The sequence below is a fragment of the Hippichthys cyanospilos genome, chromosome 3 (assembly GCF_059441005.1).
Source record: "Hippichthys cyanospilos isolate Australia breed blue-spotted pipefish chromosome 3, RoL_Hcya_1.0, whole genome shotgun sequence".
Lineage (NCBI taxonomy): Eukaryota > Metazoa > Chordata > Actinopteri > Syngnathiformes > Syngnathidae > Hippichthys > Hippichthys cyanospilos.
Window position 1 is genome coordinate 27,638,812 of NC_142371.1, and position 14,374 is coordinate 27,653,185.

General features: G+C 38.7%; 1 protein-coding gene across 5 annotated transcripts in view; it reads left to right on the forward strand.

The window, feature by feature from the left end:
* The window catches only part of LOC148426649 (tax1-binding protein 1 homolog B-like), a 16,167-nt gene continuing 1,793 nt past the window's right edge, over nucleotides 1-14,374 (forward strand). The window contains exons 1-17 of one of the 5 annotated variants that reach the window (XM_088410310.1): nucleotides 1-128; nucleotides 1,703-1,896; nucleotides 5,550-5,652; nucleotides 5,824-6,014; nucleotides 7,257-7,415; nucleotides 8,225-8,373; nucleotides 8,656-8,746; nucleotides 9,374-9,559; nucleotides 9,653-9,904; nucleotides 10,260-10,427; nucleotides 10,564-10,636; nucleotides 10,719-10,855; nucleotides 10,927-11,052; nucleotides 11,728-11,781; nucleotides 12,845-13,043; nucleotides 13,337-13,506; nucleotides 13,749-13,834. In XM_088410310.1, the coding sequence (XP_088266436.1) occupies nucleotides 1,720-1,896; nucleotides 5,550-5,652; nucleotides 5,824-6,014; nucleotides 7,257-7,415; nucleotides 8,225-8,373; nucleotides 8,656-8,746; nucleotides 9,374-9,559; nucleotides 9,653-9,904; nucleotides 10,260-10,427; nucleotides 10,564-10,636; nucleotides 10,719-10,855; nucleotides 10,927-11,052; nucleotides 11,728-11,781; nucleotides 12,845-13,043; nucleotides 13,337-13,506; nucleotides 13,749-13,834 (2,321 nt within the window). In that variant the 5' untranslated portion in view covers nucleotides 1-128; nucleotides 1,703-1,719. The remainder of the gene's footprint in view (nucleotides 129-1,702; nucleotides 1,897-5,549; nucleotides 5,653-5,823; nucleotides 6,015-7,256; nucleotides 7,416-8,224; nucleotides 8,374-8,655; nucleotides 8,747-9,373; nucleotides 9,560-9,652; nucleotides 9,905-10,259; nucleotides 10,428-10,563; nucleotides 10,637-10,718; nucleotides 10,856-10,926; nucleotides 11,053-11,727; nucleotides 11,782-12,844; nucleotides 13,044-13,336; nucleotides 13,507-13,748; nucleotides 13,835-14,374) is intronic. The other 4 variants (XM_088410311.1, XM_088410313.1, XM_088410314.1 and 1 more) reach the window with 4 other exon arrangements.

Consider the following 14,374-nt stretch of genomic DNA (forward strand, 5'->3'; position numbering starts at 1 on the left):
GGACAACTCGGAAATGACGTATGTTGTTGTTATTCCAGGAAGAGCATACGGGCAAGGCACTGAACTGCGTCAACAGTCATTTTATATGATTAATAACGATTTTGGTCGTTATTCAGTATGGCAAAGGGGTATGTATAACGTTTGTTTGATAATGCTTCGCTGACAATTAGTTTTTCGTTAAAATGTGTCGTGGTTTGATCTGCGATTTTCAACGTCGAGAGTCGGCGTTTGCTAACTGGTAACGTTAGCTAACTGTCCTCCAGTGTAGCCGTCAAGTTGAAAGGAGGTAATTGGAATTAAGTGACGGATAAGTTTATGTGGCTTGAGGTTTACCGTTCGTTTACTGTCATAGTACAATCGAGGCACAGCTATTTTGTTGGTAAATAGATATGCGACTGACATTAGCCATCTAGTCGCTTGGTTGTCTCTTTAATCGCTTTAGGCCTCGCCTATCAGTTTCAGTATTCGGTCTTTCTGGAATGTAGACTTTCGACTTTTCAATATCCTTTTGCATAACTCAAGGTCTAAAAGTTAACGGAGTTTAAATTTCAGCCGTAGTCCAAAGCAATTTCCTAAATAAGCTGGTTCGTCACGTACATTTTTTTAACGATCGAAACTGATAGTTTTAAGGCATAGCCTCGTATAAACGTGTTGTGTTTTACTGATCTAAAGACCTCTCTCCAGTCTTTATTTCAGGTACGTAAGTCAATTTCTAAAAATACTGAACATTAAAGTGAACACCCTTAACTGGTAGCCAGCCAATCGCAGGGCACACAAAGGCAAACAACCATTCACACCCCCAATCACACCTTAGGACAGTCAATTTAGAGTTCAATATATCTTCTATGCATGTTTTTCAATGTCAGAGGAAGCTAGAATGCCTGGAGGAAATTTACACAGGCTTGGGGAGAAGATGCAAACTCCACACAAGAAGGCCTGGTGGACATGCTAACCTAACCACTCTGCCACCATACCGCCAAGTTACCATTGTATTTATAAATGTACATTATAGTTGAATTTCAATACATTACCAAAGAGATTAATTTAAAAATAGAAAAAAGATGGCTATTTTTTAATGTTATTTGATGGATTGGCCAGCAGAAAGATTGCTGACATTTAACATTAGTTGTGGACGTGTGGCGCCTTTCAAAAAAGAAAAGGTGGAAACTTTTTGTGGATATTGTTTGAAGATTTGGGCAGCAGAAGGATTGCTGGCATTTGACATGCAACAATGTTATGAGCACTTCATCCCTGTCATGCATTTATGCAGTGTTGTTACCAGGGTAAAGGCACAGGTGTAACTGTAACCCTGTTGAGAAAGGTTTATATTTGGCAGAACAGAAAGACTGTTATACTAAACATCAGTGCAGTGGAACCTCCAAAGTCAAATACAAACCATTTAGGGCACAGATTTAAAACAACAGCTTTGTCAAGTGGGTCCAGAACAATGTAGAAGGTGCAGCATTGAATTACTGTGATGTCATTTTCAGTCTTCAGCAAGTGGCAAAGTGCCTGACCCCTGAGATGGATAAAAAAAGAAAAAGAGGATTTTGCTGCGTAATTCATACTTCACAAATGCAACAACAATCAAATGCCATTTTTAGAATAGTGAGACGATTTTTTTTGCATGAATTACCTTATACTTAGGTAATTGTCATTTGTGTTTGTTTCTTATTGTTTTTTCATTTTTATTCCTTTCCAGCCATTGTTGATTGATTGATGGCGCTGATTGCGGATGAGCCTTCATTAGACAACAACATGGACACATCAAACTTTGCCCACGTCATTTTCCAGAATGTAGGCAAGAGCTACTTGCCTCATGCTGCACTGGAGTGTCACTATACCCTTACACAATTCATCAAGCCACACCCAAAGGACTGGGTTGGTATTTTCAAGGTAACTAAACATGTTCGGTATCTCTAATTTCTCAATGGTATGTTCCCAAAAAATAAGGGGTTGCACCGGTGCTATCAGTTTTTTGCAGGGTGGTGGAGGAAGATATTTGTGGCTCTCCAAACCCTTGTTATCAAGTGTATGTTTTGCTTATGTGCAAGTTGTATCTAGGATATTTAATTTGATCTTTCTAAATGTCAATTCAGATGCCAATACACAATTTTTACATCGTTTTTTACCTAAATTCAATGAAAAAAATCAGACTAATCTCATCCTCTTCATAGTCACTTAGTATTACAAAATGATCTCAACTTGCTAAATGCCAGAATGCTGAGGATGGGGTGTGGGGGGCTTTGCTGTTATTGTCTTCAAAGTCCGAAGTCTCAAGGTTTGGTTTCAAGCAGAGACCGTTCTTATGACACTGTATGTGGATTTATACAGGTGCCTATTACCTCTTGTTGGAGGTACTACGTGGGTGAGGTCTGGTACAAACAATTGAATCATAAATCCTGTTGCTTAGCAAAGTTTGAATAGATACTAAAATCCAGACCATCTTCCAAGCAGTGTTGGTGAACTAAATGACGCATGCAAAGTGCTTGCTTTCGCATGGTTGCAGATAACCTTGAATTGATTTTTAGTACCCCTTTTACCCTCCAGCCAAGAGCACTTGTTTTTCTATTATCTATATATTTTAAATAATCTTCACTGACATTTTGTCAATATATTGCACAGTCCAGTTATGAATCAGGCAAATCTAACATAATGCAATTCAGACTTAGTTGTCTATTCAAATGAAATTTGTGAGCAAAAATGTCACAAATTCTCTGATAGTCAACGTCAGTTTTGTGTAAGATTTGAAACAAGCTGTACCAAAACAAACATAGGTAACTGAAATATCCAGTTCCAATCATAATCAATTCAAAAATTGTAATAGCAAAATCTAGTAGACTAAAAGTGAAAGTTGATAGAATGCTAAATATTGCTGTATATAGATGTGAAAATGTTACTTAGGTAAGTAGGGTTAAGCTGTTTATGTGCTAGAGTTGACAGACATTTAGTATATTTAAAAAAAAGCATTACATTTCTGCAGTTAACATGTTTGTGTTGTAGACTTTGCTATGCAAGGTAAGCTAAAACTGTAAATCACATTTAGCAACCTGTATTTACTCTCCTAGGTCAATAGATGTCAAACAGGTAGATATATGGGCACTATACATTTTTTTTGTTGGACACATCTGCAATCGCAGCCTTTGGCCTTTTGAACAGTTCCTATACAACGTGACTGCAGTTGCTTTAGGGCTGATGGAGGTGTGGGGTAGGGGCGACTTGTCAGGAGGGAGAGGAGAATGCCAACATTGCTTTGTAATTAGCATGTCTCACTCACCATGTGATTCATGAACACTTCCTGCATGTATTCATTCTGACTGACTGACACTTAGACAGCAAACGTGCCTCCTTGCTCCAGCAGCAACCTGTTGCCTTTGACCGTACGTAGCTCGCTTTGTTTAAAATAAAAAAGTACACGTTATGAAAACTACTTACGTTGTATAGTGAAATCTTTCTCCCTCAACCACTTAAGATATTGTTCATTTTTAAGTGACAGTTGTTAAGTTTTTAAAGTATAAAGACACGTTGCAATTCAATTTTAAGGTAATGCAATTGTCCCTCGGTATATCATGGTTGATTTTTTTTTTCTATCATGGGATTTTTCAGTGGTTGTTTTTCCGCTCTATCAATGTGACAAATGACCACCAGCTTTTTATGAACTTTTGAAAGAATATGGGCTTAGCACTCTAAATGCTTTCTACAATGCCCTGTAACAAATACATTCTCAAAATGGAAAAAAAGATGATTGTTTTTTTACATGACCTGTTCTGAGTCCAAGTAATTTGACTACCTTGCCTAAAAAAAATGTTCAAGAGATTTATTTTTTCTTGCCCCGGAAACCCTCCTATTGTGTAAACACCAGATAAACCAAAGTCAAGCCAATCTTAGGAGCAGTTCTTCATGCTCCGCATGACTGTAAAACATGCCGGAAATCGTTCTGAAATAACGTTCAGTCACCAATTCAGGGCGCTAACGAACGACTTATTTCCGCTGATATTGACATTAAAGTCTTTGTAGCATAAATTAGCCGCTAGCTAACAACACTCAAAGTTTGAATGCTATCCTGCATGTTTTTGATGCTTCTCTCTTCAAAACGTCTGATTCAAATGTTATTTGCACGTGCTTGAAAATGATCCTAATTAGTTGATTCAGGTGTTTTGTAGAGGGAAGCATTGAAAACAAGTAGGATAGCGTTCCTCGAGGAATGCAGTTTGAGACCTATGGTTCAAGTGCTCCATATAGGCTGGCTTGATGGAGGTAAATGACTGTACGACTAGACCAAGCTGACTCAAATCTGCTTTTTCAGCCAGTGAATTTATCAGATCAAAATTTAGCGGGAGATGTTTGTCCAAAATGTAATGTTTTTTTGAGAGGAGAGTTTTTTAAGTTAAAAAAAAAAGATAAACTAAAATGTATAAACTTTGCCTACTCATAATTGGGTGAAAATGTGTTCTTTAGTCATTTGTGTTAATTGGCTTTCACCAAAACCCTTCATACACATTACAAAGTTGTTTTTGCATTGTACTCAGGTTGAAGTAGCCTTTCCAAACACACTTTTACATTTAGACACATTTTCATGTAAGAAAAAGTAAAAAAAATCCTGTCATGTTGCAAGTATAACTGGAATCTTAACACTAGGCATTGTTAAATGAATACCTTTACGAAAAGGTCAATCAAAACCAAGGACATCAGTATCCCTAATTTTGTGGACCTCGTCTATTTCCTCACACATTGTAGGCATGTCTGAGGCAAGTCAAAGAGTTGCTCTCAAGAGTTTTCAGCCAGTGCCACTAATGAGTGCACTGGTGGGGGCTCGCCTCCAGTAATGACATAAACTCACTATGTGCATGTTTTAATTGCTTCCTGTTCTTTACTGCTGGAGGCTGGAAGTGCGCTGCTTAACAACTAGGGGGTTCACAGCAAAACGGGGGCCTTTCTATCTCTGGCTCTGATGAACGCTCGCACTGTTGTAATTCCAGACATGTAGTTCATACTGTAGCTTAACACTATTTGCCTTAACATCTCAATACCTTTAGAAAGATAAACGTGATAGGTTTACAATGATGCAGCATTTTTGTTCAGAGTATGGAAGTAAGTAGGCTTGTTTTGTGAGCGCACTAAAAGCCAGAACCCTCCATTGACTGCCATTGTGTTTGACGGTTTTATGGCTGCAGATGGAAGTGAAATATGTATTTTCTGTACTTGTACACCCACGCCTATCATCAGCCACTGGTTAACAACACATAAAACAGCATTTCATAATTTTAGTGGAGTTACCGTTAGTTTCCAAAACGCATTTGTATAGAAAATGCTGGTACTTTTGTTGTAAACAACAGCATACAGATGGTGACCATGAGTTAAAAACATTCAATTTGAAAATTTCTTTGCTGTGTCTACACTCATGTCACCTGTGAATAAAATGTCCCATAATAACGACAAACAAAAATGACTCTTTTAGGAGTCACGGGTGTTGACGTCTCCATTGTTATTATACTCCACTGATGTGGGGAAAGCGTCTGTCTGAACAGATACCCTGCAATGTGTCGCAGGTCGGCTGGAGCACAGCAAGGGACTATTACACATTCCTGTGGTCCCCCCTCCCTGAGAACTATGTGGACGGTACCGCAGTCAACAGAACAGTGGTCTTTCAGGGTAAGATCACAGTGCTAAAGAACATGATACCTTTTTAATAAACCACAGTTTAGATGCCTTTTAAATGGCTTATTGAGTAATGCTGTGTGTTGTGGAATTGGTTGTAGTTGTGTTTTAATACAGTATCAAGTTTGTTGTTCTTGAATGTTGTTGTTTTTTATGTGTATTCAGGATATTATGTGCCCAACGATGACGGCGAATTCTATCAGTTCTGTTATGTGACCCACAAAGGGGAGATTCGTGGAGCCAGCACACCTTTTCTGTTTCGCGCCAATAGCCCCTCAGAGGAAGAGCTGCTGACTGTGGAGGATGAGTGCAATTCTGACATCCTGGTGGTCACCACCAAGGCGGGCCTTCTTGAGGTAATCATTGATGACATATTTGATCAACTGTTATTTTCTTTTAATCCAAACAGTTACTAACTGAAGACTGGACATTCATTTGCCTGTGCCTTTAGATCAGAATACAAAATGTTACCCAGACGTCTGATTGGCTAAAATAGTGCTTGAGATTCCACATTTTTATCTGATCGCAAATGTTTTAAAGTCATTTTTGAGTGTAGCAATATGTAAGGGTGCACTAATTAATTGACAATCAAGCGATCAATCAAATTTATATATATATATATATATATATATATATATATATATATATATATATATATATATATATATATAATATTTTATTTTTTTTATAATGACTTATTTAAAAAAACAGTCCAAATCCTCAGTATTTTGGAGTCTTATCAGTAAATATTATTTGATTTCTTTTAATCTGCTCAAAATTAGACAGTTACAAATATCTATTCACATTAGAAATCAATAATAATTTAGCCAGCTCTGTAATAATTTCATGTCCAAACCAGTAAATGAAAAAAAAACATGTTACTACATTTTCTACACTGTCAATCAATCTATCAAACAATCAATTACTTAATCCCTAAAATGTCCTGTTTTTATTAAGTGTTCAATTTTTTTTTTTTAGTGACTCATCAGAAAATCAACTGATTGATTACAAGTATAATCGTTACTTGCAATGGTGCCTTGAGTTACAAGCGCCCCACCTTAGATGTTTTTCAGATAATCTGCTTTTGTGATTTTTTTTTTTTTATGTTGCATGCCAAATTTGAGTTTGACTTTAGATATGCCAATGTTCAAATGGAGGGGAAAAAAAAAAGATGAGGGCCCCATGGTAATTGAGGCACTTTCAGCATCTTTATAATACGGAGCAACCAAGCAAACACAAGTGCAGTATAAAATCACTCATAATAGAGCATGGGTAGATTTGACACTGGACTAAATGTGTGAAAAATGAAAAATGAACTTTATTTGGGAGTCAAAGCTTCTGAACCATGAGGCCACTCACTCCTTTTAAATGCACGTCAATGCACAAATACAGAAAATACACCTTATAAAACCTTTTTCTTTGACATGTTTTATTAGGCCTAATTATGTTCACATATTTTACAATACAGCACATTTTTGCTTTATTGGGAACATGAAACCAAAGCCCTTTTTAAAATACCTGAGTACAATTGCACTTCAACTTACATCATAAATTACGGCTCTGAGACTCAGCTCAAGAAGTACGTTTTCTGTGTGCAGCAAAAAGTGGAGGAAGCCCAGCGAGTGAAAGATGAGCTGTTGAAAAAGGTGGCTCTGCTGCAGCAGGAGATGAAGCAGATGGAACTGGACAAGGAGAGCCTGCAGAAAGCGTTCCAACAGGAGGAGGAGAACTGCGCCTTGCTGAAAAGACAAAATCACGTAAAGTAGAATTAGAGTGCAGGAGGGAGTCATGATTTAACTTAGTTAAATTAAACAAAGTTAAATTAAATAAATCCATACATGCAGATGTACATGTTAGCCAATGTTTCTAAACTGTTAGAAAATGAGATCTTTTCCAAATGGGCCCAAAACAGTCTCTTAGCACCCCCTAGTGAAAGACATGCAGTCCTTGTTAAACATACTGTATGCCTCTGATGGCATAAATCAAGATTTGACAGATATGTATGTCTGCGTTATCAACTTGCAATCCAGCATTTTTACAACTCGAACATTAAGTCTTAAAAGTAACACCAGTTCGAATTCATTTAGCTGTCTTCTGTAATAAATCTGCTCGTTTGAAAACTGCTTTCACAAGAAAGCGATGGCTTACTTTGTGGCTGTTAATTTTATGGGCATACTTTTATGTTTTTTATATGGTGTGAATGTAATGATTCAAAAATTATGTCCTTGCATAGTAAAACAAATAGTTTGCTTTTTATTTTTGTCTTCAATTCCATTTATTGGATGTTCATCATTGTTTGAATGTTCTTTAAACACATTAACCCTTTTTTGGCAAAACAACTGACTGGACGTCTTGACTTTTAAGATAAGAATGATTACAACTAAATAACTTTTTTACACTTAGAGTGTGAATTCTTATGTTTCGCTTATCGTACTATTTTTATGACAACTACAGAATGTCTTTACAGTTAGAGGCTGCATTATTATTATGAAATTATTTCATTGATTGTATTATTCTTACTTTAGGAATCATACCATAATTTAACAGTTTGTTTTCTGCTTCCCAGGAACTGCAGAACTCTTCCAATGTCCTGCAAGAAGAGAAGGAGGAAGTGAAGAGGCGGCTTGAAGAGGCCACATCCAGGGTGTTACAGCTGGAAGAAGATCTTATTGGAGTCACCCAGAGAGGCCTACAAAAGGAAACCGAGCTGGACTTGTAAATACTTACAACATTTGCATGCACACACTTGCATTTTCTTCAAAAAAAATATTCAAACAAGCCACATCCACATGGACAAAAAAGCTTGCGGCTGCACTGAATCTTATTGATTTAGTTTTAGTCACGTGCTTAAAAAAAAAAAAAAAAAAATCACAATATTTTTTTCTTAATTAGCATTAGAGCCTGAAGTTCTACATATACTATTGGCAAAATATTATTAATACCAACCAGTATATCAGATATGAAAATTGTGTGGGTTTTTTTGTTTTGTTTTTGTAGTTTAAAGGACAGAATGAAGAAACTCGCAACAGAAAAGGAAACGCTTGAGTCTCAACTCAACAATGAGAAAGATGAGAAAGAACTTTACAAGGTACTGTGCTTGTCATTTTATGGGTTTCTTCCATTATTTCTGTGGGAAAAACAAGTTCTCATTGGGATAATGCTGCTCCCAAGATGAAAAGCAGGTTGGAATGGCAAGCTCCCAGGATGTGGCAACAAGAAGCTCTGCTGTCACATAATCATTTTCTCAATTTGGTTGGCAGTGGTTTGCTAGAAAACTATGTTCACTGACAGCTTTATGTTACATGAAATTTGCAATTTTTCCCATACTATTACATCGCCTCAAAAGGGAGGTCTGGTTTCAACTTTCTTTTTAACTACTAGGATTATTATTTTGTGCGCTTTTTTCTCCAAACATAAACCAAAAAGCCATATTGAGCCGTCGTCTGGTGCTTGTAGGTGTTTGTTGTGGTGGGCACTCCAAAGGAAATAGGATTGCCACAAACTCACAAAAAAAAAAAAAAAAAGCCTTGTCATTCAACTTGAGCAAAAACTTTATGTTGTCTGGGCTTGACCCAATTTTTTGTTTCTTATTTTAGTCATTGTGTGGTCGTTTTGACAGTTATAATAAAGTATAATAAATGGATTAGCATGCCCTAATTGTCATTGTATAGCCAGTGTACAAATGAATCGGGTATTCATTTTGTGTTTGCATCAGATTCACCTGAAAACCCGTGAGCTGGAAAACACTAAGCTGAGTGCGGAGCTGCAGATGATGAAATCTGTGACTGTTAACAAAGATAACACCATTGCTCAGTTTAAAGAAGAGGTGGGACGCCTGCAAATGTGCCTTACTGAGAAAGAGAACCAGTACAAAGAGATCGTGGCCAAAGTTTCCCCCTTGGTACTCACTCTTAATCCATCTGTCATATTCATTATCATTAAATACACATAGCCCATTTCATAAAAGTTTTTTTTTTTTTTTTTTTTTTAACAGGGAGATTTAAAGGCCTTGAAGGAGCAGCTGAGACAGAAAGAGGAGCAACTCCAGGCCAACCAGCAGCAGTCAACCATGCTATCAGCAGAGTTGAGGGACGCTTCGAGCGCCCGCGACCGCACCATGTCTGAACTATATCATATGAAACTGGAGGCCGATGCCCTGCGACAGGCCAAAGCCGAGGCGCAGGCTCACTGTGGCCGCTTGGAGTGTCTGGTGGAGCAGATGAAGGAAAATGCCAAGCAGGAGGCGGTAAGTCACAACATCTATTTGCCAATTTATTAGATACAGTCCTAGTCGTAAATTAATATGCACAGCATATTTACATATTTCTCTTGAGGTTGAACGCAGTTTGTTTTGGGCCATTGGTCCATTCATCCCATAGGAAATAATGGTAATAGATGTGATTTGTTTCAGGGTTTGAATCATATGAACAAACACGGAAAAGCTTAGCGGGGACTTCCTTGTATGCCATAGTAACTAGCAAGACAACAAGTTGATAAAACCGAACTTGCTTTTAAAAAGTTTGTTATACCTATTGTCTGCAGACAAGTATTTGAATATGTCCTAATATTTCATTTATCTTATCTATCCCTATGTTCGGCAGGCCAAATCAGAGGATGTCTGTACAGACCCGGCTCTCGTAGCAGAGCTGCAGAGAGAAGTGGAGGACCTGAAACTGCGTCTGCACATGGCAGCTGAGCACTACAAGGAGAAATACAAAGAATGCACTCGGCTGCAAAAACAAGTGCTAAAGCTGTCTGAGCAGCAAGGGGTAGGTCTGCATTCTATTTAGTGGCAGGATGGTCTATTATGCCAAGGTACCCTTACACTGTGCTCATGTAATTAATTTTTTTTTTTTTTTTTAAACTTAATTTCAATAACAGACATTATTTTTCACTTGTGTGTAGGAGCTGAAAAGAAACTCAGCACAAGAGCTAACAACAATTCCTTCATCAGTAAGTCCAGACACATCTGTTCCAGGTAAGTCTGTCACTTTGAAACACAAATACCTTACTGTTTGGACAATTTCCAAATACTCATTCTTGCTTAACTGTCTGATTAGCTTTCATGGTCCTCACAGGGAGTCCTGGTTCTGCAGATCCCATGCTGGAAGCCATCATTCAAGAGAAGCTCAAAGGCGTCAGCAGAGAGGCTTCTGACAAGCATTTGAAATACAAGAAGTACAAGCAGTTGTTGATGGTAATGAAGATTCAACGCTCATTCTGCAGTATCTGAAAGCATTTTTTAATTACCTTTTGCTGATCTTTCAGGAGGAGAAAGAGCGTAGCGGCATGATGCACGATGAACTGGCCAAGATGGCGGTGAAAATGAAAGAGCAGCAGAAGATCAGTGAGAATCTCAAATTACAGCTGGCGTCAGAGGAAGACCGCTGCATGGTGGGTGCCTCCTCCAGCCTGTCTCGCTTGTAAAAGTCTTTTTGAATTTGTCCCCATACAAAGTCAGATTTGAAAACAGACCTTCTGTGAGGTGTCTGTACTGGAATTTTACACACAGTGCATACAAGCTCAAATAATTAGTTATTATTGCTTATATTATTTGCTGCAAAACAAAAAGTTTTCATGTGGACAGCCTGTGTAGTTTTGGAAATGGCCTCGATCATTTCAGCGTCGTCTCCTCTATATATGCCTAGTGTAAGCTCAGAGGGGATCAGCATTTGATGACATGTCTTCCCTTGAGCACAAGCCTTGTGACATTTATTGTTTATGAGCAAACTTGTCTTGGAGACAACACTTTACGGCTGTTTATGTCCGCCGCTGGAGACAAGTGAAGCTTGGCTCGGAACGTTTCTCTCCATTTGCCGTCTTAATGCTTGGCTTGGCTCGGGGGCAGGCGGATATTTGCCCTGGTGTCTGTGAGGAACTCAAACATGCTGTTTGGCTCCAGAGCGGCACCGCGCATAAATCAGTGTTTGGCACAGAAGAAGCTATTGTAAAATGGCGCAATTTATGTCACTCACGTTTCAACTGAATTCTCTACTTTGAGGAGTGAATGACAGACAAAGGACAGGCAAAAATGAGTGTGCTCATTCCTTCATTGTTTGTTTACTCCAGAGCCAGGTAGCTGAGAAGGGGCGGGAGCTGAAAGAACTCAAGGAGAAACTGGAGGTGCTTTGTAATCGCTTTCATTTTCTCTTTTATAGACTCCTTCCACCCTTAAAAAAAAATCCCTCCTGAAAACAACAGCCATTTTCCCCAATCTATGTCTCGAGCTTGAAATGCTCCTTAATTGTAAAAGTGAAGTTAATGTGCTCTCATTTTCCCTTCCATTAATATGGACCACAGCAAGCCCTAAATCGTCCCCGAAATTGTGTTTGGAGCCGCTCTAGAGTTCCCAAATGACCAAATTAGAGGCTTAGACTGTAAATTCAATAGGCATCTGCTACTAGCACAATTAAAACGAAAAGGTCCCATGTTTTTTCCTGTTTGGGGGGAGTAATAAGTTGGTGAGACCTGAAAGTGTTTGTGTGAGCAGCTGAAAACATAATGACAACCCTGGCTTTCTAAAATGTTTTTCGATAATTTGTAATATGAATATTAGATTTTCACACGATGGCCAGCTTTGTTTTTATTCCGTCCTACCTATTTTACAATTAATTCTGAAAATGAATTATTCTTTTATGATTAAGATATGCAAGTACCTACATGTTCATATTAATGTTTTCACAAATATAAATGACCTGGTCTTTCTCTGTATTAAAAATTAAATGCAGCTCAAAGGTTCGCCTGCTTGTGTCCCAGGCACCCTTGATTAACAAGGCTTCGAATTGATACAACTATTTATTGATGAAAACTGCAACAATTCATCTCGAATTGATAAATCAACTATTTATTGATGAAAACTGCAACAATTCATCAAGTGGATCTCAATTATATGAACGTTTCACAAAGTTTCACAAATGCGCATTCTTGCTAGTCCCTCACTCTGCCCCTTATCTTTGTAAATAAACAGGCTAATTTCAGGAAGCCTTCGAATAAGTGGAAAGTGTGCTGCGGCATTTAAAAGAGTGTCATTAAAATGAGTGAGAACAGTTTTAAATTCTGAGACCAATTAATTTTATGTATTTGGACTGAGGTTACTGAGAACTGGTTATATTGTTAGACTACAAAGTCATTGGGACACCTTAAATATCATATCATAGTTATGCAAAGCCTGCCTTTGCCTCGGCAGGAACTCCAGAAGAGCAGCAAGAAAGCAGAGCAGGGGCCCAGTGGGAAAGCCGGTGCAGAAAATGTCCAGTCCAGCGTGCCTTTATTCCTACAGTATCCCGTGCCATACGCCCAGGATGTCCCCACCCCACTGTTGGTCTCTCAGAGTCCCAGTAAGCTGCACTTTGGGAACCCATACTCCTCAGCCCCGGACTCAAAAGGTCAGAATGTGACATGTATACAGAAATAAGTCGGCGATTCATAAAACTGCTCTGCGAAAAAAAATCAAACCTTGTTCCTGAGCAATATATTGCTACTTGATGCAATACGTTTTTAAAACAATGCAACACATAAAATAGATGATAGTATGAAATAGTATACCCTTTCAGCAAAATTCTGTATTTCATCAAATTTTCACTAGATTTAGTCCTGACATCCATATTCGTTACTGCTGTACATGTTTGACACCCTCATCGGTCACAGTCGCTTGTCTTTATCAATGCGTGATCCACAGATGACGACAACGATGACGAGCTGTCAGATGAGCAGCTGCTTTGTCTCCCTCCTATGGGCCCGCCCTCCTGGGACAGCAACGTAGTTTGCATCCAACCCACCCGCCACCACGCCCCGCCCGATGGCCGCGAGGAGTCTGAGACTACGCCCAGCAACACCAACAATAACAATGTAACAGCCTCTTGTTTATTGTAGATTTTGGGAGACTGATCTTAAACTATGCTTCACCCTACTGTACATATTCTAGGAAGAGAAGTTGCACTCTGAATTGGATGCATTTGCTTATTTTTTATACTGCATCATCTTTGTTGACATGAATTCAACTAGCGCCACTGACCAGATTTTATTCACCATTTGAGGTTCTACTGCATGAGTGTTGTCAGTGACCAAGCAGCGTATGTTTTACCTCTCAGATTAATATTAACGAGAAGCCCACGGCACCAGAACCCTCCAACCCATTTCTGAATGATGGACAAACTCCGTTTTGCTTTGATCCCAGGTAAGACGTCATCTCATATAGCAAGGCAGTTTGATATGGTCCCTGTTTTCCCAACGCAGTGCTTTTTATCATGTGAAACGTGTTTGTTCTGCTGCACAAAATTCCCCACTCTCCCACCGTTTTGCGTGCGGCAGAGGCGGCCCACCCACGTTGCATCAGACGTGCATTTTACTACTGTGGGCTCCTGCTTTGCCCGCATCATCACTCGACTGCTTGCTAATGCTTACCGATGGCAAAAATGCGTCACATTCAGTACTACAGTAGAAGTACAATTACTTCTGTTAAAATAATAACAAAAAGCAGGTAAAAGTACTCATTTAAACAATGACTGAAGTAAGGCTGAAAAAGTGCAGGATCTGAAAAGTACTGAAATAGGCAACGCCATAAATCAAAAGAGGGCTGGGTATGAGTTGAAAAAACAACACCAACAACAAAGCTTATTCATACTGTTCAGCCCTTGTCCTCGCAAGGGTTGTGGACTTTCAGGTGCCTATCCCGACTGTATTTGGGAAGTAGGTGGGTTACACCTTGAACTGGTTA